At 37.3% G+C, this 25097-nt stretch overlaps 1 protein-coding gene and 1 pseudogene across 14 annotated transcripts in view; one reads left to right on the forward strand and one right to left on the reverse strand.

Moving 5' to 3' along the window:
* LRRFIP2 (LRR binding FLII interacting protein 2) overlaps positions 1 to 25097 on the forward strand; it is a 132189-nt gene that overhangs the window by 69163 nt on the left and 37929 nt on the right. For 5 of the 14 annotated variants that reach the window (XM_073023372.1, XM_073023361.1, XM_037988462.2 and 2 more), the window contains 10 exons: positions 1237 to 1302; positions 3165 to 3239; positions 4519 to 4569; positions 5535 to 5582; positions 6091 to 6147; positions 9337 to 9405; positions 12320 to 12409; positions 19096 to 19140; positions 20773 to 20889; positions 24257 to 24328. In XM_073023372.1, the coding sequence (XP_072879473.1) occupies positions 1237 to 1302; positions 3165 to 3239; positions 4519 to 4569; positions 5535 to 5582; positions 6091 to 6147; positions 9337 to 9405; positions 12320 to 12409; positions 19096 to 19140; positions 20773 to 20889; positions 24257 to 24328 (690 nt within the window). The remainder of the gene's footprint in view (positions 1 to 1236; positions 1303 to 3164; positions 3240 to 4518; positions 4570 to 5534; positions 5583 to 6090; positions 6148 to 9336; positions 9406 to 12319; positions 12410 to 19095; positions 19141 to 20772; positions 20890 to 24256; positions 24329 to 25097) is intronic. The other 9 variants (XM_007971800.3, XM_073023366.1, XM_073023370.1 and 6 more) reach the window with 4 other exon arrangements.
* LOC103221080 (cyclin-dependent kinases regulatory subunit 1 pseudogene) lies at positions 10374 to 11310 on the reverse strand (annotated as a pseudogene).

Here is a 25097-nt window from a genome sequence, read left to right on the forward strand (position 1 = left end):
ATTAGGTTGCCTGAGTTTCTAAATTACATAGACATCTCTTAAAATGTTCAGAGTAATATATAAAAAGATGCATATTCAAAAAAAAGAAAAATGAGTTTTTAATCATTGATTGGGGATACAGCCATATATATGTGAGATGGTTTACCTAGAGCAGTTTGTTGCCTTTGGCTCTTGATAGGTAGGGCACTTCTAGCCACACCTTTTTATTTCAGGCAAGTAGTACGTACCTAGATTAGATTTCTTATCTACCAATTTACCTATTTAGTAGTATTGCTGGCCTTAATTTCCCCATATGTACTTGGCTCTGTACTCCTAGGAAAAGTTAGATATTGAGACAATCCTGCCTTCAAGGGACCCTTTTATAAGGTGACCATTTATGGTATGCTGGGCAATCCATACCATGTTGGTTGTTTCCCTCCTGAGCATTACATACTGTGGATTCACTAATTTGGGTTAAGAGTACTGTCTGGGACAGTTTAATGTCATGTCCTTCGTTCTCTCAGTCCTGTTTTAATTGTTCCAAAAGATTGCTATTTGACGTTTAGGTAAGGAAGACTATAGAAGGAAATGAATTATCTTGTTACCTATATCCTTATAAAGAAGATGGGGGAGGGCAGGAGTGGTGTCTCATGCCTGTAATCCAGCATTTTGGGAGGTTGAGGCAGGAGGATCACTTGAGACCAAGAGTTCAAGACCATCCTGGACAACATAGCAAGACATTGTCTCTACCTGTCCCCCCAACCCCACATTAGCTGAGTGTAGTGGTACATACCTGTGGTCTTACCTACTCAGGAGACTGTGGCAGGAGTCCAGGAGTTCTAGGCTGCAGTGAGCCATGATTGTGCCACTATACCCCTGTCTGGGTGACAGAGCAACACCCTGTTTCTACTGAAAAAGAAAAAAAAGAAGCCAGAGGGACTCAAGTGTGGCATGAAGGTCTCCACAAATATCCTGCCTGGCTCTTAGTTCTAATCAGGTTTTCTTTAGCTGGCCAGACACACAGATGCTTGGCACAGAGGGAGGTGAGGGAGGAATGCAAATGTGTAGAGGGGCCAGGTAGCCTAGCTAGTAAAGTGCAGTGAATTGTTTACTAACCTTTGGGAAATAAATTGCATGTAAACTATTGTGTATCTCATATAGACCTTTGTGCATATAATTTCAAGATGAATTTTATTAAATTATTTTCATAACTTCCCTATGCAATCATTGAAGTTAACTTGAAATATTTACTTCCAGAATCATTCTTATAGTCACTCTCATGGAATGAAGAAGAGGTCTTCTGGTTCTCATAAAGACCCACTGGTTAGTTCTGTTGTGTCTCATATCACAATTCACAAAGTACTATTAGGAACTTAAGGATTATGATTATGATTGCTTTGGTGTGCTACTAGGGCATTATTGAAACTTGATAATCTGCTGAAACATGATTTATCAGAAATTTAAAAATAATTTTGTTTTCATTTGCAAGTTTTAGTATTAACAAATGCAAACCCCAGCAGGCAGAGTTAGTATTATATCACAAGAAGCTCATTAACAAGTATTTTCATTTATGAATTGTCCTTTGGAATATACCTGAAGAATAGGTTTAGTAAGATTCTCATCCTTATTTTAGGAATTTGAATTGATTTAGTTGTGGTATTATGGGCAGTAACTAAACTCACAAATAGGTATCATTCTAAAAGTTTGTGTTTTGGAAACTTGGAATGCATTTTCTCGTTTCTACAATAAATGTGTAATGGCAAAGTTTCCATACTAGCTTGCTGAAAACTCGTTAATCTATAATGTAATTAAACTGCAGAATTAATATACTCTTTATTCTAGTCACTTTGCAAAACATTTCTTTTTTCTTTTTCTTTTGTTCTTTTTTTTTTTTTTTTTTTTTTTTGGTGAGTTGGAGTCTCGCTCTGTCTCCCAGGCTAGATTGCATGGTGCAATCTCGGCTCACTGCAACCTCCACCTCCCAGGTTCAAACAATTCTCCTGCCTCAGCCTCCCAAGTAGCTGGGATTACAGGCATGTGCCACTATTCCTGGCTAATTTTTGTAGAGACGGGGTTTTGCCATGTTGGCCAGATGATCCTCCCGCCTCAGCCTCCCAAAGTGCTGGGATTACAGGCATGAGCTACAGTGCCTGGCTGCTAAACAAATTTCTGTGAGGAAAGTAATATCTCCAGAATGCCCACTTGGTACATTGGGAACACCCATTTCCTGTTAGGTTGCAACAGTACTGGCAAAGGAAGTGCAGTCCCAACTCTTTGCTAATTCATAATTCAGGGTTCCCATGGGTTGGATGGGGAGAGGGTTGGAAGGCTTTGGTTGGTAGAAGGAAGGAGAGAAGGGAGAATGTAATGGGGAGGACATTAACGAGAGGCCCTGGAAGGTAAGGTCTTGGGATCTCTGGGGAAAGGTGAACCTTAGTGCCTAGTTGAGGGTGTGAGTTGGGAGTGAAGAGTGGTATGGGAAGGCAGGGCTAGGGGTGGTAGGGGTGGGGTGAGAGTAGGGGTATCCTCAACTGCAGTGTCAACACTGGCGGAGTCTTTAAATCAGAAATCGCCTAAATTTGCTTAACCTTGAGTAAAAAAGATGGCTAGAGAAGTTGGGAAGGGAATTTTATAGATGGTTTTCTCTCCCTCAGTTAGCTATAATGTATACTATTATTGTCTATTTTGTGCATTGTATAAATGAACCTGCCATAGTGTTTTAGATCAAACCACATTTATTGTACTCTCTCTTTCGTTTTGGTTATTTGTCAGTTTATTTTGACAAGTAATGGGACTAGGAAATGTTTGGAACCAAATACATAGCTCTTTAACCACTTCTGTGGCTTTGCCAGATGGATTGTAAAACTGGTAATTATTCAGTGGTCCAGGAGTGTTCAAGGACATGCTTAAGAATGGCAAGAGAATAAATTGTTTTCATTTCATTTTGTCTGAGAGTTTATTGTCTTGTTTTTAAATTTAAAAAGTTAATAATATCTTTGTTTTAGGGGCTTGAAATAATTGTTACTTTGACTTAATGTGATATGATGATTTAAAAACATTATTGTAGAGAAGAAGGGATTTGGCAATATCATATTTTGCCTTTGTGTGTTCAGTTTTACCTTTGTGTGTTGTTAGGTTATTAACATTTAACCTAAGAAAAATGTGTTTAATTTTGCTTTTTGCAGAGTGGCCTCTACTTTGACCAGAGAAACTATAGCAGTCTTAGACATAGCAAACCCACCTCTGCCTACTACACTCGGGTTTGTCTAAAGTTTTTTGGCTTTATGTGTTTTCTAATCTCCCTGTTTTGCATTTTGACTAGCTGTAAATAATCTGTAAATGGCTACGTATATACTAGTTTTTGGTAACTGAATTTATATAGTCTGTGGGAGTCTCTTTAAACAACGGGAACTATTGAATCATCATGTTTATAAATCAGTACCATTAAAAAATTTTTTAATGAAAATGTTTAAATGTACAAAAAGTTCAAAGACTAATATAGTGAATATCACATACTTGTCATTTAGATTATATAATTCATTATATTTCCTTTATCACATAAGTATCTATTTGTCCCTCTAACCATCAATTCATCTTAGTTTTTGATGCATTTCAAAATAAGTTGTAAGCTTCCATATACTTCAGAGTGGGTACCCTTTTAAAAAAGCTTATATATAAAAATGTAAACTACATGTGGCATGAGAAGAATGTAGTTATTTAATGTTAGAATCTCCTGTTTTTTTAAAGACATTTGACACATCATACATTTAAGACACATTAAATGTATGGCACACAGTACATTTAAAATAATTTTGTTTAAAAAACCTGCACACACAACTTAAGTACTCTTATTTTTCATCTCTGATTGGGTTTGGTGAAAAAGAACTTGAAAAGTATGTCCTCAGATGACATCAGGAAAAGCAAGATTTAATTCCTTTAAAAACATGCTGTGTCCTTTTAGTGCATGTATTCATTGACTAGTACAATTTATCTAATTCAACTAAGGCACTTTGTCAATGGCTTGTTTTGAAGAACAGGTTGTCTAATCTATATGGAAAAGAGTGTTTGTAGCGCTAACTTGGAGCTTATTTATCTGGTTCTCCAAAAATCAGTCTAAGCCAATTAAGAGTTGGTCATAAAATCACTGAAAATATCATAGGAACTGGGTGAGTGGGATGTGGCCACTCTTTGCCACACTTCCAGTGCCATGGCCCTCTTTCCCTCAGTGTTTTCTTACTTACCATTCCATATCCTAACAATAATGCTTGAAGACCAATAGGACATAAACATATTTATAATTTATAGAAAACTGTTCCAACTGTTTTTCTTTCTTATCCTTTACAATTGATATTCAAAACAGTTTCTAATGACTTAAGTTTTTCTTATTTCTTGTGTTTCTTAACTACCTTAAGCACTCAGGAATTGCTAATGAATTATGGAGTATAAAATCATAAACTTAAATCCTCTGCATTTGTGATGGTGAGACCAATTCATCTTTGTTTTTTGTTTTTGCTTATTTATTTTGTTTTTGTCTCTTAGCAGTCTTCTTCCCTGTACAGTGACCCTCTGGCAACATATAAGAGTGACAGGGTTAGTACTTTCTGAGGAATTTTCTGCCTTCAGAGCTACCAGTTGCTTTTTTTCGGGTTTAATAATGCACTTTTTTCTTAGGCCTCTTCTACTGCAAATTCTGGTCTGCTGAGAAGTGCCAGTCTGGTTTGTATTTTCCTCTTCCAGTGTGTGCAGTGCTGGTGGGGTCAATGTCATGGTGCTAACTCTGTGGCTTGACAGCTTTTCTCCAAAATAGTTAAGGACACATGATTTTAATGTCATGTGTACTTCAGACTGTGCTGCCTGTGCTTAAAATATAAAACTTCAGGCTGTTAAAAATGAGCATATTCCCTTCACAGAGGGCTGTTGGTAGCCCTTGCTTAGAATCAGCTTTCTCATAGAGAAGGTAGATTTGCTTGAGTCCCACCACACTCACATACTTTTGTGAGATGGCTGCTTATGGAAAGGATGTTGTTTTTCTTTGGGACAGTTATGATCTTGGCCTCTGATATTAGGATCTAATAAAGCAAGCTGACTAGAACAGTAAAAGCAATAGCTCTGTGTAATGTGTGAGCTGTGAGTTTGTTGCTTTCAAGCTGTTTGTTGTGTTGTGGCCTGTTCTAGTGGACTGGGATCCTGAGGTTTTATAACTTAATTTTATTGTTGTAGTGGGCAAAATACTCTTTGTACCTCAGTTTCCTTTCCTGCTCTGTTTCCTCTTTTGAGGAAATACATTTATACGTGTTAATTCTCCCAGTTTCATAACATGATGGTGAAAGAAAATACTGTAACCCGGGGTAGTTTTTTAAAAAATGAAGTGTAAAGTTGATAGCAATTTATGCATATAAATGAGTATTACCGCCCTCAGGGTTTTCACTTTGGGAAGCTATACACTTATATCATTCTCCAAAACTTTTTTGGTACCGAGTATTGTGAAAACATTAAGTCATTTTCAAAACAACCTTGATGCTAAATAGCTAAGTAATATTTCCTTTGTTCCTTAGGCGTCATTGTACAATGGTGGATTATATAACCCTTATGGTTCTCGAACTGTAAGTCTAAATAGGGGAAGGTGGTGAGGAGGAGGGAAATGTGGGTGGGCACAGTTTACTTTCAAAGAAAAAGTCAAAAATTAAAAAAAAAAAAGGAATACACAAAGAAAAAGTTATTTAATCTGACCTATAATTACTCTCTAAGCTGTGATCAAGTCATTCAGCTAGCCAGTTGTGACTCTCACCCAAGCCGTGATAAAATGCCTGCTGGAAATCATGGCTTCAAGTATTAGGGAAATACATAGAAAAACCACTTTTCTTGTTCATTAGTTCCTCCTGAAGAAGTTCTGAGCAGCACTTCTCAGGGCATCCCCTTCTTCTTCTCTCCCTCTAGCCAAGGGCGGGTCGATCTTGAGGGTGGGGATGAGGTAGAGTTCTAGACCACTGAATAATAGTTAACTTTATCTTGAGAACCAGGGGCAAGTTAGGTCCATGATCCTTAATGTATTCTCATTAGAAAAATGAGGTGTTCATTGTTGTAAAACCTTTCTTCTTGGAAACTTTATAGCCATCTGAATGCAGTTATTACTCATCAAGAACAAGTTCAGCCCGAAGCAGTCCAGTGGTGAGCTGTCTAGTCTCTGCATGCTTTGTAGAAATTTTTGATTGTTGCATTAATTTGTACTCACTGTTTAGAATATTGAGGATATGGTGTGATTCACTTTATTGTGTATGGATTAGGTGTTCCCTTAGTACATAAACTCAAGCACTAATTTGTCCTAATAATTGGTAATTTCTGTATAAATGTGACTTAGCATGTAATTTCTTAAACGAGTCTCTAACCAGTGCCATTAGAATTTTTTAAGTTTTTATATTTAATTTTCATTTGTGTAGAACTTCTTGTCTTTCAGTGGTGATAATTCAGTGTATAGGTTGACTATCCTGTGTTTCTCCTTTCCATCTTTACATTCTGCACATTCAGCCATTTCACCTGCTTGCTAGCACTTCTATCAGTGCAGTGAAAGGAGAAGAAATAAAACAAACTGATTAAAAAAATATATTATACAAAAGACAAAACTGGGACAATTATAATTACCTAATCTTTCTGGAGTATTTTTTAAAATTTGTAAAAATAATATTAGTTAAGGAAAATTCAAAGTAATATTCCCCAGACCCCTCCTTCCCCATTTTCCTTCCCCAAATATAATCTCTGTTCTTCAATAACCTTTCATAGATATTTTATGCATATATGAGTGCTCTTTATTTTGAGTGCAAATAGGTTCATATTACATATTGCTCCTCAATATATTTTCTTTCTTTAAAGTAGCTTTCTGTATCAGCACCTATAAATTTATTTCATTCTTTCTTTTTTTGATAAAAATTTTCAACAAGTAAGCCGTGTCCCTTAGTTTTTCCACTTCATGTCTCTTAGAGATAGTTTCATATTAGCACATTCTTTTTAATGGCAATATATTCCGTTAGTGCATAAGTATACATTTTAAAAGTCATTTCCTGGCTGGGCATGGTGGCTCACACCTATAATCCCAGCACTATGGGAGGCCGAGGCGGGCAGAGCACCTGAGGTCGGGGGTTCAAGACCAGCCTGACCAACATGGTGAAACCCCACCTCTACTAAAAATACACAATTAGCCGGGTGTGGTGGCACATGCCTGTAATCCCAGCTACTTGGGAGGCTGAGGCAGGAGAATCGCTTGAACCCCAGAGGCAGAGGCTGCGGTGAGCCAAGATCGTGCCATTGCACTCCAGCCTGGGCAACAAGAACAAAACTCCATCTCAAAAAAAAATAAAAAGTCATTTCCCTGTGATGGACATTAGATTGTCATATTTTTGCTACTATAGACACTTACACAATGACCATTCTTATCCAAGTATATTTTTGTGTACTTACATGGGTAAATCTGCAAGGTAAATTGTGAATCATGAAATGATGGGGTCAAAGAGGATATGCATTTGAATTATGATGTAAAGTACCATGTTGTCTACCAAAAGGACTGTACTGATTTACATTCCTAATGGCAAATGATGACTTTACGAGCTACCTTGTTATCCTTGATAATGTCAAAACTAGAGAAATAATTAAAGCAATTTTTTAAAGGTCATCAAAGGTTAATTTGTGAAGTGGAATAGGTGAGCTATATGGGTTTTCTTTTACATATATGTTTGTCTCAGTTCTACCATTTCCAAGTGGCACTGCTTAAAAATGCCACTGCTGTATTTAACAAAAGTTACACAGGGATGTTTAAGAAGGTAAGAACTTTTTTCACGTAAGAAGGAAGTTCACTTCTAACCTACCCTGTAATAAAATTCCACTTGGCAATTATTGGACCTGGTAGCATTTTTAGTTTCCTGAGTGTGGTGGTCACTTGCAAATAAAATTTGATTTTATACACATACACACATAATTTTTAAAATTTTAATATGTATATATTTTTCTTTAGAGACAGAGTCTCGCTCTGTCACCCAGTCTCTGAAGTGCAGTGGTGTGATTTTGGCTCACTGCAGCCTCCGCCTTCCAGGTTCAAGCAATTCTCCCACCTCAGCCTCCCAAGTTTCACCATGTTGACCAGGCTGGTCTCAAACTTCCGACCTCAGGTGGTCCACCCACCTCGGCCTCCCAAAGTGCTGGGATTACAGGCATGAGCCACCATGCCTGGCCTAATTTTAGTTTTTATTTAGAGAGGGTAGCTTTCTATGTGGCCCCTGCTGGATTCAAACTCTGGAGCTCAAGTAATCCTCCTGCCTCAGCCTCCTCAGTAGCTGGGACTGCAGGTGTGTATTACTGTACCCAGCTTATATTTTCATTCACTTGTAGGATCTTGTCCTTATAGGCTGGCTAGATCCTATTTCATTTGCAGGTTGGGGTCAGAATAACTATTTTAGTGATGCCAGAATGGTTTCTTAGTGATGTTAGAATGGAGATAAACTACACATACTGAAGATGAGTCTTTGGCTGGTAAAGCAAGAAGATGACAGAGCCATGTAGGGTGATGTTAGCAACATCTCCACTAGTTGCATAGTAATGAATAAAGGAAAATAAGAACCATCACTTCGTTGTCCCTGTTGTAGGAATTTCTGTCATTGACTTACATTGTTTCGCTTTAAAATATTATTTTATTTTCTCTCTCAAGCAAAAACATTAAGTATATTTATTGACCCCTGATAGGATCACAAAGGGCCCAGAGGTTTAAAAGTATGAAATCCCTAGCTGGTTTCAGTTGGCTTACTTATACACCTCCCCTTCTTTAATTTTTTGAGATGGAGTCTTGCTCTGTTACCCAGGCTGGGGTGCAGTGGCATAATCTCGGCTCACTGCAACCTCCGCCTCCTGGGTTCCAGCGATTCTCCTGCCTCAGCCTCCCGAGTAGCTGGGATTACAGGCATCCGCCACTATGCCTGGCTAATTTCTGTATTTTTAGTAGAGACGGGGTTTCACCATGTTGGTCAGATTCGTCTTGAACTCCTGACCTCAAGCAATCCACCCGCCTTGGCCTCCCAAAGTGCTGGGATTACAGGTGTGAGCCCCCGCACCTGGCTTTCTTTAATTTAACTTAAATAAAATGTAAGGTTTTACTTTATTTGTGCTTTTTGGAAATGTCTCCTGATTTTTAATAGCAGTTTATTATGCCTTGTACCAACTTTTCTATTAATATATAGGGTGCACAATAGATTATACCAATTATGCTGCTTATATCATTATTCATATGCATCTCAAAACCTTCCTTAATGTGCTTATAATGAGGTAACACCATAGCAAAATTGCATATTTGTCATTATCTGCATTTAATATCTATAGTTTACCAATGATGACACCGCAAGCATTGTGTCTTCTGATTGTGCCAGTCATGGACAAAGGGAGAGTGTGGTGAGCGTGATTTGCATGCAAAGAAATAAGATGAGTTTTAAATAACAACAATGCATGCTCATGTGAAATCTGTTGTAAAGTGAAATTTGCATTTGACAATAAGAGCATTTTCCTCAAATTTAGTTATATAAATAATTTGCCTTATAAAACATGTTGAGAACACACATTCTCTGTGGGCTGTGCAAGCTTTCATTAATAACTTGTCTTTTTACATCTCTTAGGAGTGAGTCATTATTTGAAAAGTTTTTACTGGTTATTCTTTGTTGCTGTTTTATGCACATGTGTGTGCAGTTCACCAAAGACAAATTTCTTCAGCAAAATTAATGTTTCCATATTGTATAAAACTCATAACTATGGATTACAAATCATGTTACCATTAATTGCTTTCTATATTGTTGTATTTAGATTTAATCGATGTTTATCCATCTGTTAAGACCTGTAATCCAGGCATGGTGGCTCATGCTTATAATCCCAGCTACGTGGGAGACTGAGGTGGGAGGATTGCTTGAGCCCAGGAGTTTGAGCCTGCAGTAAGCTATGACTGCATCACTGCACTCCAGCGTGGTGAGCAAAATGAGCCTCTGCCTCTCAAAAAAAAAAAAGCTGGTGAATTTAAGAATTGCTGATGACAAAATTTAAAAATTCTAGTCTTAGACATTCAATTGGATAATAATTGTAGAGGCAACAAATAGCTATATTAGAATACAAATGATATAATTTCAGGTTATTCTTTAATGAAGCTGGAAATTTTACAGAAAACTGATGACATTTTAGTTATATTTAAGAAATTGGTTTGGAAAATACATTGTTGAGGATGGTATGTCAGCTTAGAGCTAGAATAAAGAGCATAAGAGGCTGTAATTCCTTAAAGAAACATAGGCCATTTAACATGAGTTACGTTATGTGAAAGATTATAAACCCGAGTTTTCATAGAGAAGGGGAACATTAAATGTTGGAGAGATTTGTTACCAAAATTCATTTATTTAATTAAAGCAGTTGTAGTTCCTTAGCAAACCAGCTAATGATCATGCTTACAATTGAAGGAGAAATAATATACCACAATACCTAAAAACACCTTGGAATGCAGTGGAGTGGAAAGGGCAGGGACTCTAAATAATGATGTTTGGGCTTGTATCCACTTCTACTACCTATTAGTGTGTAAATGGCAGTGTCTTTATTTGTACGTTGGGGATGTTAGTACTATCTTTGTAGGTAAGCTTAATATATGGATTAAATGGAATACTATATAGAAAATACCTATCAAAATTCTCAGATAGGTGCCAATAAATATTAGTATCTATAAATGCAAGTTATTATTACTGTGTATAAAAATACCATTGCTTGATTGTATTGGTTATTAGCAAAACTTCATACTTGTAAGCCTGTTTTATCTCTTGGATGGGCTTCTGAATTCCCTTCCTGGAGAAATATTTTTTTTTTTTTTTTTTTACCAGTACATTCAAACAGTGTATTGAACATCTTTTAAATATCAAAGTGAGAAACAAGAAGGCAACATAATAATATTATCAGAAAGATGTTAGGAAGTAAGGACAGCTGTGTAAAGCTTGAGGCTGAAAAGTAGCTTGCCAGCTTCATTTCTTTCGCTTCTTGGGTAGTGGGCGCCGGAACAGCAAGATGTGAGGTTCTGGTTCATGGATCATATAATGGACCCATCCCTGACTCTGCTGAACGCCAAGATTCCTCCATTCAGATTCAGACATCAAATGAGTTTTAGGGACCAGCTTGGCTATGTCCTTGGGCAGCATGACATGTCGATACTGAAACTCCTCGTCGTCGTATTTGTCCGAATAGTAAATCTGTTTGTGCGACATGATCGCTCGGTTTGCTAGCCTTCAGCCCCGCGCCGCCAACCTCCAAGCAACTCCCAGCAGCACGCCCCTTGAGAAATATTTTAAAGCAAGGCAAACAGTCAGCTGAAGTAAGGAATAGATAATGAATGAGGTAAAAAAAAAAAAAATCACTTACTTTAAAATTAAATAAATGTTTGTGGAGTGCCTGTTGCATTCAAAGCCCTGTGTTGAGTGCTAGGAATACTATTTTAAGCCAGTCAGACTAGATTTCTGACTTTATGGAGTTTATATCCTAGTGAAAGAGATGGAAAATAAGCTAGTAAAGAAAGAAAAAGAAAGAAATGTCAGGGAGTGTGAAGAGAACAGGTAATGTGATAGGGAACATGGAGGGGCCGGTATGTATGTGGGTGACCCTTTGGATGGGGTGATTAGAGATGCTTCTTTGAGAAACTGACCATTGAGCTGAGACCTGAAATGTGAGGAGCCAGTTGCTTGAAGAGCTGGGAGAGGAGCATTCTAGGCCAGTGCCAAGGCCTAAGGTGAGGGAGAACTGGTGTGTTTGGGGAACCAAAAAGAGGCCAGTATAGTTCATTTCGTTCTTTATTTTGTCCTACATTTCCTGGTCTTTGGGAATATGAAAAAGAGGGAACTGTGTAAACTGAGAAAAGGTGCAGTAAACACCCTGCAAATAATTCTGCATTCAGCATATATATTCTTAACAGAATTGATAGCTATAATGAATTATAAATTTTGAGAATTATAGTAGAGGTAGATACTAACCTCGAAATGCTTCTGTTCAGGGTGATGAGTATCTTAAACATGAGAGATTTGCTGGTCCTCAGGAAGTAAATGTTCTCTGTAGCATAGGACTCTAGTTAAGATGAGTAAAAAAGCTGATTGTAGAGCTGTGATTTCATTTAGGAACCCCTTTTCTTTATTTTTTTGAGTAGGTTAATTGCAGCAGTTTCCTCATTTTATTTCTTGATACTTTATCACACATCAAAATTTTAAAAAGCCTTTCTCTAATTGTCCAATGTTCTTATTTTTTTTCTTTCTTTTTTTCTTAACTTTTAAAGCATCTCATTTTTTTTTCTGACTGAAAGGTTTCTGCCGCCGATTATTTCAGTCGCTCCAATCGTAGGGGAAGTGTTGTCTCCGAGGTGGATGACATCAGTATCCCAGATTTGTCCAGCGTGAGTGTATTGCATGGGGTGGTTGGTTATGTTGTCCCAGGCTTGTGACTAACAGCTAATATGTTAGCTATTTTATAATAAAAGTGGGAACTTGATTTATTGTCTTAAGAAATATTTGTTTGGGCCGGGCACGGTGGCTCACGCTTGTATTTCCAGCACTTTGAGAGGCCGAAGCAGGCGGATCACCGGAGGTCAGGAGTTCGAGACCAGCCTGGCCAACGTGGTGAAACCCTGTCTGTACTAAAAATACAAAAAAATTAGCTATGTGTGGGGCTCACACCTGTAATCCCAGCTACTCTGGAGGCTGAGGCAGGAGAATTGCTTGAACCCAGGAGGTGGAGGTTGCAGTGAGCCGAGACCATGCCACTGCACTGTATCCTGGGCAACAGAGCGAGACTTCATCTCAAAAAAAAAAACAAAGAAAGAAAGAATTGTTTGAACATGTTAAAATCAAATACATTTGCTCTGTTTTGGAATGTATTTATTAATATGTCCTTTCTTAAAAAAACTTTTTCCCCCTCTATGGAAAAATCTCCACATAGAACCCATCAGCATCTGCAATAATTATCAATATTTTGCCAATTTTGTTTCATTAATTTCTTCCCCCTTCCCTCCTTTTTTCCTTGAATTATTGTAAAGCAAATTCCACGTCATGTCATTTCTCAATAAATAGTTTAATACGTATCTGTAACTGAACATTTTTTCAGATCTCTTATATCATTATCATCACTAATGAAATAAGTAATTCCTTAGTATCATCTAATACCTAACCCTTATTCAGACATTCTTTATTGGTTAAAAAAATTATTTTCCTTTTTGATTTTAGTGAATCTATAAAGTGATAGGTAGACTTAGAAAGTTGAATAATGAAATATACCACTTAGTAAAGTGTCACTAATTTGTACTAACCAGGAAGAATCTGAATATATTTTAAATATTTGGATTATGGCATTGTTCTGAAGAAGTGTGCCTACCCATTGCTTCCATATTCATCAGGAACTGAATTTAGGAAAGGTTGCCCTTCAGGCATTTGTCTTAATGAATGAACTCCAGCCAACAACTTAGGATCTACCTGCTCATCTCAAAATAACAGCCTGATTATCTCTCTGACGCTTCTCCTCTTGCTGGCTTTGTGTTGTTTTGCCAATGGACCAAGGCTATACTGACTGTACTGATTGTCAAGCACTTTGGAGGGGGTGAGAGGTGCCTTCTTTCTTTCTTTCTTTCTTTCTTTCTTTCTTTCTTTCTTTCTTTCTTTCTTTCTTTCTTTCTTTCTTTCTTTCTTTCTTTCTTTCTTTTTCTTTCTTTCTTTCCTTCCTTCCTTCCTTCCTTCCTTCCTTCCTTCCTTCCTTCCTTCCTTCTTTTCTTTTCTTTTCTTTTCTTTTCTTTTCTTTTCTTTTCTTTTCTTTTCTTTTCTTTTCTTTCTTCTTTCTTTCTTCTTCCTCCTCTCCCCTCCCCTCCCCTCCCCTCTCCTCCCTTTCCTCCCTTTCTTTCCTTTCTTTCCTTTCTTCTTTTTTTTTCTTGGTGACAGGGTTGAGACCTGTTGCCCAGGCTGGAGTACAGCAGTGCGATCACGGCTCTCTGCAGCTTCAAATTCCTGGGCTCAAGTGATCCTCCCGCTTCAACCTCCGAAGTAGCTGGGACTACAAGTGTGTGTCATCGTGCCCAGCTAATTTTTATATTTTTTGTAGAGCCAGGGTTTTGCTGTCTTGCCTAGGCTGGTCTCGAATTCCTGACCTCAAGCAATCCACCTGCCTCAGCCTCCCAAAGTGTTGGGATTACAGGCGTGAGCCATCACTTCTGGCCAACATTTCTTTTTTTTTTTTTTTTTTTTTGAGACAAAGTCTCACTCTGTTGCCTAGGCTGGCATGCAGTGGCATAATTTCGGCTCACTGAAACCCCCACCCTCTGAGTTCAAGCGATTCTCCTGCCTTAGCCTCCCGAGTAGCTGGGATTACAGGCACCTGCCACCGCACCTGGCTAATTTTTTGTATTTTTAGTAGAGACAGGATTTCACCATCTTGGCCAGGCTGGTCTTGAACTCCTAACCTCATGATCCACCCGTCTCAGCCTCCCAAAGTGCTGAGATTACATGCATGAGCCACCGCACCCAGCAAACATTTCTTAATAGAAACATTAGACAGTAGTTTTTAAATGAAGAAATAATTATTTATAATTAGCATTTCACTGATGGTATTTAAATAGCAATTTCTGAACTATTTTAATTCTAGAAGATAATTTTATTTGTGGTTCTTAAGCATTCCAGATCATTGGTTCTCAAATCTGGCTATGCAACAGTATCATCTTGGTGTGGATCTAATCAATAACTCTCTCTGCATACAAAGTTAGAAGACTGGTTTCCAAGCCATTCCCCTGAAATATTGCCCTTATTATTAAATTGGCTAGTAATCCCCTTTTTTCCCCTGTAAGTATGGACAATTAAACTTATTGTTTACATCTGTTCTCTTAAAAACTGAATTCTGTCAGCCTCTTAATTTATAATATCTGAATTAATAGTTATGTCTTCCTTACATTTATTTTGTGATGATTTACTTTAGTAATTACATATAAGTGAAAATGCTGACAGTTTAAAAAATCTCCCTCTGCCCCTACTAGTTAACTATAACTCTTTAACATAAGGTAAAGTTCTCTAGAGCAGGGATTTACAAATCTGGCTAACCCCTGTTATTTTATAGTCTGCAAGCCACTGGTTTATTTATATGTATGTGTGTATCCACACACACACAGACGCACACATATGTATACATATATGTATGTATACATATATATACACATACATTATATATATATTTAAAGAGACAGGGTCTTGCTCTGTCTTGCAGGCTGGAGTGCAGTGGAGCCATCATAGCTCACTGCAATCTCAAACTCTTGGGCTCAAGTGACCTTCCTGCCTCAGTCTCTCAAAGCACTGGGATTACAGGCAATTTGTATATTTTTAAATGGTTATATATAAGTACCTTATCCTTAATTTTGCCTCCTGGCAAAGCATACAGTATTTTTGGGCCTCTCTCTGGAGCAAGTAACTTTCTCTAGTAGTATTTCTTTTAAAGAGTATGCTGTAGTCCAGCTCATCTTGTAGATGAATACAAAGGGGACTTCATGTTGGTAGACCTCCCTTCCCTCCCACTTTCAAAAAAAGATGACCTGGAAATACTTCAACATGAAATATGATTTTTAAATGCTGGCAACGAATTCAGAATTTTAAAAGACATTTTCTGGTTACCTCATTGTGTACTAAATATGTTTGTAGGCTGATAGTTTATAACTTCTGAGCTAGGAGGTGCTGAGAAAGGGTGCCAGGTCATGATTCTGCAAGCCTATATAATATTTTTGGTGGCTCTAGCCTCTAATTTTCTTTTTTTTTTTTTTTTTTTTTTTGAGGCAGAGCCTCGCTTTGTCGCCCAGGCTGGAGTGCAGTGGCCAGATCTCAGCTCACTGCAAGCTCCGCCTTCCGGGTTCACGCCATTCTCCTGCCTCAGCCTCCCGAGTAGCTGGGACTACAGGCGCCCGCCATCACGCCCGGCTAGTTTTTTGTATTTTTTAGTGGAGACGGGGTTTCACCGTGTTAACCAGGATGGTCTCGATCTCTTGACCTCGTGATCCGCCCGTCTCGGCCTCCCAAAGTGCTGGGATTACAGGCTTGAGCCACCGCGCCCGGCCTCTAGCCTCTAATTTTCTTCTGCATTGGCTTTGTTTCTGTTTTGTAAGTCAGGCTACAATAAAGCAAACAAATGTAAATGTGTTTTAATTAAAACTGAAATTTTGCTGATTGTTAATAATTAAACCCATTTCTAAATGGAATCCTTAGCCAGTTTTGCTTTAGGGAATTGTTAAAATTGATTGATGTCTTCCCTTCTGTGGTTGTGGACTCAGGTATTTTTTCAAACAATTTTTGAGTAGCTTTATCAAGTTAGTATGTATATAAATTAGAAATTAACGAAGGATCAAGACCCAATGACTGCATTGAAGAAACTGCACTGTAAATACTTTATTAAACTACAGTTTTACATGTTAATATATTAAATATGATTAAATATTATTCCATTTAAAAAGCTTTTTTCTGGATCTGGCAGACTCTGGATCATCATTATGAACATTAGCTTGTTATTACATTGCAGCCACATAGAACTCTTGGCTGTTGGATCCTATTGGGCTTTTAGAATACCAAGTTTCAACTAGGTTTTTGTCTAAATAGAAGACAGCCTGCAATATAGTACAAGTCTCAGAAGTGAGAACTGGCCAAGTTAGTATAGCCAAAATAAGAGAACTGTGACATGGTTGCTTTGGGTGATTTTTGCTGGCTTGACAGTCTCTGAGGTTTGGTGCGTGATCAGTTTGAGTTGCGACAGTTGGGATCTCTCAGAAGACAGTGAAAGCAATAGAGTCAACATTGTGATGGATTAGTTCAGTGATGCAACCTCTGAAATGTAAGATTATTCCAGGGACAGTCTGTTAAAAACTGGGTGAGTTTGGAGGTCAGTTTTGTGAGAAGTGGGTTTGAGGAAGGATTTCAAATAAGCTTAGAAGACTTTTAACTTTGAATGCTACGTGCTTTTCTCTTTAACACATTAGCAGAAAAGACTTGGAAAATACTCAGGAAAATAAGGCAGTTTATTCAAATATAATATTTCTTTCATCTTGAAGAATAATACATTAAATATTGGGCAATGCAGTATAGATGTGTAAAAGGATTATTCCTTTTTATGGCAATAATTACCAATATAGTATTTAAAAACAAATTTTAGGACAGGCATGGTGGCTCATACATATAATCCCAGCACTTTGGGAGGCTGAGGCAGGCGGATCACTTGAGGTCAGGATTTTGAGACCAGCCTGGCCAACGTGGTGAAACCCCATCTCTTCTAAAAATACAAAAAAAATTAGCCGGTCATGATGATGGGTGCCTGTAATCCCAGTGACTTGGGAGGCTGAGGCAAGGAGAGTAGCTTGAACCTGGGAGGCAGAGGTTGCAGTGAGCCAAGATCGCACCATTGCACTCCAGCCTGGATGACAGAGTGAGACTCTGTCTCAAAAAAAAAAAGAAAGAAATTAAAAAAAAAACCCAAAAAACCATTTCAATCGCTGAAACATTTGTATGTTGTTTTAAAAATCAAAATGAACTAAAATTAGTTTTTCAGAGTTTTTACAGCATGAAGTAACAAAGAGTTAAATGTCTAAAAATAGTGTTTATATTACTGATGTATTACTATCATCATAATAAAGAATATTTATAAACATAAGTGTGGGTAATAAAAAGAACACTAAAAACTTTCAAATATGTGGAAGTTAGGGTGAAGTGATCTGAGTAGAACTAGAAATGATGTTTCATGTTTTAATAATTAACTGAGAAATGTTTTCAGATCTCTTCTCTAGATTGGGCCTAGAAGGTTTGTGTCAGAGTTGGAGTTATTTTCATTTAGTTACATCCCTATGTGCCTTTTTTCTCCTGGTGATAATTGGAATAGCATATATATTCAGGTAAACAATATGAACACTGAATTGAAAATTTACAAAACTAAGGGTTGGATTCAGCTCTGCAACCTTCAGCAAAATCTTTCACCTCTCAATTTCTTTTTCCTTAGCTGTAAAACTCAGGGTTTGGACTAGACTTTTAAGGTACTTCCCTTCTTGAAACACTGTCTGAAACAACCTTAAGGCCTACCGCAGAAGATAGGTTAACTTAATTATGGCAAGTTGAGATAACAGGCTACTATGAAGCTGTTTAAAATAAATGAGGGAAGTCTATTAGTATAGATGGGGTATGATTTATTCATTCATCCAACAAATTTTGAGCCCTTCTGTATGCCAGACACTATTCTTGATACTAGGAGTACAAAAAAGAACATACTGATATAGAGCTTACATTTTAGAAAGACAGCAGACAATAAATAAATGGATAAATACCATAGTGTCAGGGAGTGATAAATGCTATGAAGAAAGATGAAGTACTTTCTCAAATCTCTGAGACTTGGTAAGGGGAAAAAGAAGGTGTAGAACACATATGGGACACTTAATAGAATTTTTTAAAGACTTTGTGGTTGGTTGCTATTAGAGACTGGTGGTCAGGGTATGGCATGGTAGGGAGAGAGCCCTACTTATACCCTTTTGTGCTGTTTGATTTTTTTTGGTCACATGTGCATGTATTACTGAAAAAACAAAAAATCCTTGATGTGGGGAAAAATATTTTGGTGACATATTTAACATGCTTTAATCCAATCTGAACTTTCTTGACTGAGTGTACTAATCTTTATCTATGTGTCCTGTGTCCTAATAATGCTTAGAAATAAAGGTTTATCACTTTTGGTTTTATCAGACTTTTCTTTTTGATATGTACAAGGTTTTTTTGTACTAACATTTGCAGTGCTAAAACTTTATATGTAGCCTTCTTTAATGTGTTTTAAATACCATAAACAGAAAATTTACCCAAAAGTTCTAAACTTTTGAGTAAACATAGATTGCTTACTCAGTGTCTTCCTTAGGATAAAAATTAAAGTTGCCAACATTTTGTCTTATGTTAAACTGGAATTTTTATTTCATTTTTAATATGTTTATTTTTAGGCTTCAAACATCATTGAACTTGGAAAACTCAAGATCACTTTTTTTCCTCTTAAAAAAAATCAACTTGCTAAGCATCTTTCCTGATTTTTATCTTTGTTCTTTTCTAGTTGGATGAAAAATCTGACAAACAGTATGCTGAAAATTATACAAGAGTGAGTATGTAAATTCCTAAGGGAAATTCTCAAGGTCAATTAAACTTGCTATCTGTAACTTGTTCATTATTTATATTACAACAATTGGTCTGATGTAGCTGCTTTTCCTCCCTTTATCTATTTCCTGTCCTTGACCCTCCAAAATTCCTTCGAAGTTAAATCATGTGAGGCCCTGGGAAGAGAAAAGGCACTGCATTTTATTTCCTTGAATGTCACCTCTTTAGCTTTTGGCTGCTCTTTTGATTTTCATTCCTCTAGAAATTGATCCTAAGAAGCCAGTAAACACTGAAAATGAAGTTTCTTTAGGAATGATGGTGGCAGACTCTGAGATGTTTTTTCCTTTTATATATAAATTGTTTCTTGAAGTAAAATAACTCCTTTCTAGAATTTGCTTTGTGTTAAAGTCTCTTCTGAAAGTATTTTTAGAAAGTCAGGGAGATGATTTATCAAGATTAATTTTATGCTATACCCAAGAAAAATTAGCTCTGTCCAGTTGAAATGTAATGCAAGCCCCAAGTGCAAACTTATATGTAAGTTTAAATTTTCTGGTAGCCACATTTAAAAAGTAAAAAGCAGGTAAAATTAATTTAGGTAATATATTTTATTTAATCCAGATATCTAAACTATTTCAACATATAATCAATATAAAATTACTAGACCAGACTAGGTAGCTCATGCCTGTAATCCCAACACTTTGGGAGGCCAAGGTGGGTGTATCACTTGGCCAGTCATGGTTTTGCATGCCTGTTGTCCCAGCTACTCAGTCTGGGAGGCTAAGGCAGGAGAATTGCATGAATCTGGGAGGTAGAGGTTGCAGTGAGCTGAGATCGTGCCACTGCACTCCAGCCTGGGTAACAGAGCGAGACTCCACCTCAAAATAAATAAATAAATAAATAAATAAATATAATAAATATAAAATTGTTAATGAGATATATTTCATTCGTTTTTCTACACTACGCCTTCAGAATCTGGGATGTATCCTATACGCAACTATCAATTTGGACTAACCACATTTCAAGTGTTAGTAGCTGCATGTGGCTAATCGCAAGTATATTGGACAGCACAGATTCATGCAGTTTATTAATCGATAGCATAATCTCACGTTTAAATGAATTTTGGGAAGAACAGTCTACATTCATAGTGATATCCAGTGTTGCTGCTCTCCGCTACAAATAGTATCTTCATCTTTATCAACTCAACACAGTATTAGAGAAAGAAGAGATTGATAAGCAGTTCAGAAATTAAAAAGGGGAAGTGCTGTTTAGCGTATCAGTTATAAAATGCTAAAACTGCTTTAAGTTAATCTGATGTGCTCACTTCAGTATTGTTTACAGGATAGCAAAGATAAACTTAGAAAATAACCCTTATAAAAACTATTTTCTTTGTAGTTATGATGAATTACAGATTTTGATGAGGTATTTGTGTTCATGAAATTTTGCTTAGTATGCTTGGGCCCTTCTCTGGATACCTGGATACCTGCAAAGCCAATCTAAATTGACCATTGATTACACATGGTAATTTCTTCATCTGAAGCCCACATCTTCCCCCAACCACCCTGCCCTGTTTTTAGTTTCCACTACAAACATATTTTTAAAGAAATGAGACTTAGAAGGGTCATATTTCTCTTTCTAGCCTTCATCTCGAAATTCTGCCTCAGCAACAACCCCTCTAAGTGGAAACTCATCCAGACGAGGAAGTGGGGACACCAGCAGCTTAATAGATCCAGACACCTCATTAAGTGAATTGCGGGTAAACTGAAATTTTTGGTTTTCTTTTTAAAAGCAGTTTTTTGACTTCTTGGTGATATACTGGAACTTTTAACCTTTAATGTGACTTAGTAGAAAGATGGAATATGATTTCTGTATTAAAAAATAAGTACAGTACAAAAGTGTGACTCAGGTGTTTCAGAGCTTGAAAGGAAGGAGATGAGTTAATTCTTTTTTCTGTCCTCTTTCCTGAAAATTTGATGGTGTTGGAGTTTCTGCTAATTTACAGATGCCAGAAAAAACCACTTTGTAATGTATGTAAAATTAATTCTCTCAGAAACAACTGGCCATGTTTTAAATGGAAAATATGTGGGTGTACAAAGAACTAGATTGTGGGAATTATTAGTTTTTTGAGCCTTGATGGTATTTAGCTGCTTGAACATAGTTATCTCTCAGTTTTTCATAGTAATAGAAGTGTAATAATATTTGGATAACAGAAATACCTGAGATAATGAAAAGCTTATTTGACTCATTAATTAAGTCTCCATCTTTATTAACCCCTTTACTTAGAAAAAGAGTACTTTAAAAAATATATATTTTATTTGCTGAACTTGCTATTTGTGAAGCAAGGGGTAGTAAGAGAAATTGTATACATTCGTTCACTCAAGATTTATTGAGCACTTGGCCTTGGAGATTTAAGAGGCAAAATACGTTCTGGCCTTCAGGATTTCCCTGTTTCATAGGGAAGACAAACTGATACAAACCAATAAAACCAGGTGGTGTTATACAATGGTAGTAGCAAGAATGGGGCTGTTAAGGTAGTTCAAAAAAGCATGATCTAAATTGGACCAGGAGAAGAGATAACAAAAAGCTTTTCAGAAAAGACAAACTCTGAGCTAAGATTTAAAGGAAAAATAAACATTAACCAAGCAAAGAAATTGAAGGGGAAAGGCTTTCTCAAGGAGATGCATTCGGAGAACCCAGAAAGCTACCTGTATAGCAAAGTTGCCAGAGGGTAGGATGAGAAGTGAAGAATAGTAGCATGTAAGAGAGAAGGCTGGAAAAGTAGTGGGGGGCCAAATCACAAAGCATCTTATATGCTAGCCTGAAACGAATTCAGTTTTACCCTGACAATTATGGGATCTATCTAGGAGAGCAACACTATCTGCTTTGCATTCTTAAAAAATAACTTGATCACAGTCAGAGGAAGCATTGCAGGCCAGAAGAGCAGTTACCCTGTGGTTCAACAATGAGGATGAGGTGAGCAAGTCAAAACTGCAAGGGGAGAAAATGTGATAAACTTGCTCTGGAGTGAATACGAGAGACTGGGAATTGGTTGGGCAATAGGTAGGGAGAGAGAAATTTAAGAAAAGGTTTTTAGCTTTCTTTTGAAGGTGAGATCGATTATTATTTTCTTTGGTTGGGTTGAGCCAGTAGAGAGAAGATGAAGGTTGAGGAAGGAGAGGGGTAACTGACAGATCAAAGTGCCTGAGTGGGTGAGAGGAGAGTCCAGGACTCAGATGGATGAGCTTGCCTGGACTGGAGGTCCCCTCTTCACTGGAGGGGAGGTAGAGGACAGGTGGTGACTGAGATTGTAGGTAGGGGCTCATCTGAGTGCAGTAGTGTTTACAAGTAATTGATCACAAGCAGTTACAGATTTATTTGTTCCTTCTCCACCTTCATTGCTTCGCTTGACTAGCCTTTTAAAAAAAATTTGTCACCCCTGTAATCCCAGGACTTTGGGAGGCCGAGGCAGACGCATCACAAGGTCAGGAGTTTGAGACCAGCGTGGCCAACATAGTGAAACCTTGTCTGTACTAAAAATACAAAAAATTAGCTGGGCGTGGTGGTAGGCACCTGTAATCACAGCTACTTGGGAGGCTGAGGCAGGAGAATCGCTTGAACCCAGAAGGTGGAGGTTGCAGTGAGCTGAGATCGCGCCATTGCACTCCAGCCTGGGCGACAGTGCGAGACTCCATCTCAAAAAAAAAAAAAAAAAAAGAAAGAAAGAAAAAAAGATTGTCGGTAGGATTGGAAAAAGAGTCTGACTTATGAAAGTGGGTTAGGGGGTTGGGGAGGATGGAGAGACTTGCAACAGTGGCAGAGAAGGAGAGCACCTAGGCCAGCATGGCCATTGGTTTGAAGGTGTCAGTATTAATTGAACTCTTAACAGCTCTTACTGTGTACCAGACATAAGTGCCAGGTGGAAAGTTGAATAAGATGAACTCTTGCCATTAGCTGCTGCATTCTAATGGGACAAAAGGATATGAGGACAAGGCCTTCCAGCGTTAGACTTAGCTTGCTTTTGTCAACAACTTGTTTTTTCTTCCTTGAGAGAATGACCTTCTTGAAGGAAGTGTTATTTTTGTATCATAGCATCTGCCTCCTAATAGGTCCTTCGTAAATGTCTATTGAATGAATCAATGAGTAAAAGACAGTCAAACCTATTGGAGAGGCAATGAAGGAGGCAGGGAAAGTATAATACCAAAAATGTGTATAATCAGCTTTTAATAATTGATCCTGCTTGTAATTGCAGAATTGTATTTAGGGCCCTGTACAGTTATTTCAGACATAAATCGAGCACTCAGAATAGACCTTATATAACAAGGTCAGGCACAGGGAAACAATATTTTCCATTTAAAATTTGACCAGTTTCACTTTTCTTATAAGGATTATGGTGACATTTGGAGCAAGTGCTTTTCTCATCATTTAAATGGTATCCTCAGGATAGAATATCTCATTTGACATTCTGTTCAAAATGTTTAACTTCCTTTCCTTTACTCCCTTTCTCTCAAGTTAATTGTGGCCAGTAACCAAGTCATTGAAAGAAAACTTTGTTCATATTCATTTATTATATTTTTTAAAAACTTTTGCATGATTCATTAAAATTGGCTCCTTATTAATTTACTGTATATTTTACTAGTTCTAGATGAAGCATTATGTTAAAAATTTTAAGTGATTTATAAAATATTAAGTTGTATGATTTTAAATGTTATTTGCTGTCTCTTATTTACTGTATATTTTACTAGTTCTAGGTGAAGCATTATGCTAAAAATTTTAAGTGATTTATAGAATATTAAAAGTTGTATGATTTTAAATATTATAATTTATATAGCTTTTTCCTCCATGTATAGCCCTGTCCCCGTTTGCTATGCTGTTATTAACAGAATTTAATGCCAAGAAAATATTTAACATTAGATTGATTACTCTAGACCTTCCCCCAGTCCTACTATCCCCTGACCTATTTGCCCTTTTCAGTGGTTGGTAGTGGGAGTTATGTTTTTGTACTTTGATTTCTCTGCTTTTAGTCTGGAATATACAAAAGTGAGTCACATTTCTTCTGAATCCTTTGTGATTTAAGATATGTTTGTGCATGGTTTTATGCAATGGTTCATTCCTATGTCCTGCAGGATATCTATGACCTTAAGGACCAGATACAGGATGTAGAAGGGAGATACATGCAGGGGCTTAAAGAACTGAAGGTATCAGGGCCCATTCTGCAGCCCAAGCATGCTCTGTATGCAGAAGTGTTGGCAGTGGTGGCCTTGCAAGTTCTATTAACCAACTGCACATAGCTTTACTAACAGTGTTTGTCTTTCAAGCATGTGCTTAACCTGCAGTGCATAGGAATGGTGAACTTTCAATCTCTGCTTATGTTTAAATGTGTAGTACAGTTTTTAAGTATTCAGCAGAAGATATCATTTGCAGTTTTTTTTCTCTTTTTTATTTTTTCTTATAGAGACAGGGTCTCACTATGTTGCCCAGGCTGGTCTCGAACTCCTGGGCTGAAGCCATCCTCCTGCCTTGGCCTCCCAAAGTGCTGGGATTACAGGCATGAGCTACCTCGCCCAGCCTCTTTTACAATTTTAAAACCTTGTAAAGTACATGCATATCCCTTGTGTCTTAGCCATACAAAATTAAATTGGTCAAACACCTAAAAAAATACTAAGAATATTTTTATTGAGAATTGGACCTCAAAATTCTTCCACGCTAAATGAAAAAGTGTTGCATATTTCTGTTACCAAACTCAGTCAGTATTAAATGTGGGAGGAAGTAGCAACTGAGACACCATTATTATAAATATCCCCCCCTGGAGGAAGGAACATGAAGACATGAGGCCTATATTTTCTTTTGGCTTGGATTTTTTTAACCTATAGGTCAAAAATGATGACACAGATCTAGTGCCTTAAAGAATTTGGAGGTAAATGTAAATGGTCTTTATCTTTTCCCAGAAAGGATGACTAACATTTT

The sequence above is a fragment of the Chlorocebus sabaeus genome, chromosome 15 (genome assembly GCF_047675955.1).
Source record: "Chlorocebus sabaeus isolate Y175 chromosome 15, mChlSab1.0.hap1, whole genome shotgun sequence".
NCBI classification, from domain to species: domain Eukaryota; kingdom Metazoa; phylum Chordata; class Mammalia; order Primates; family Cercopithecidae; genus Chlorocebus; species Chlorocebus sabaeus.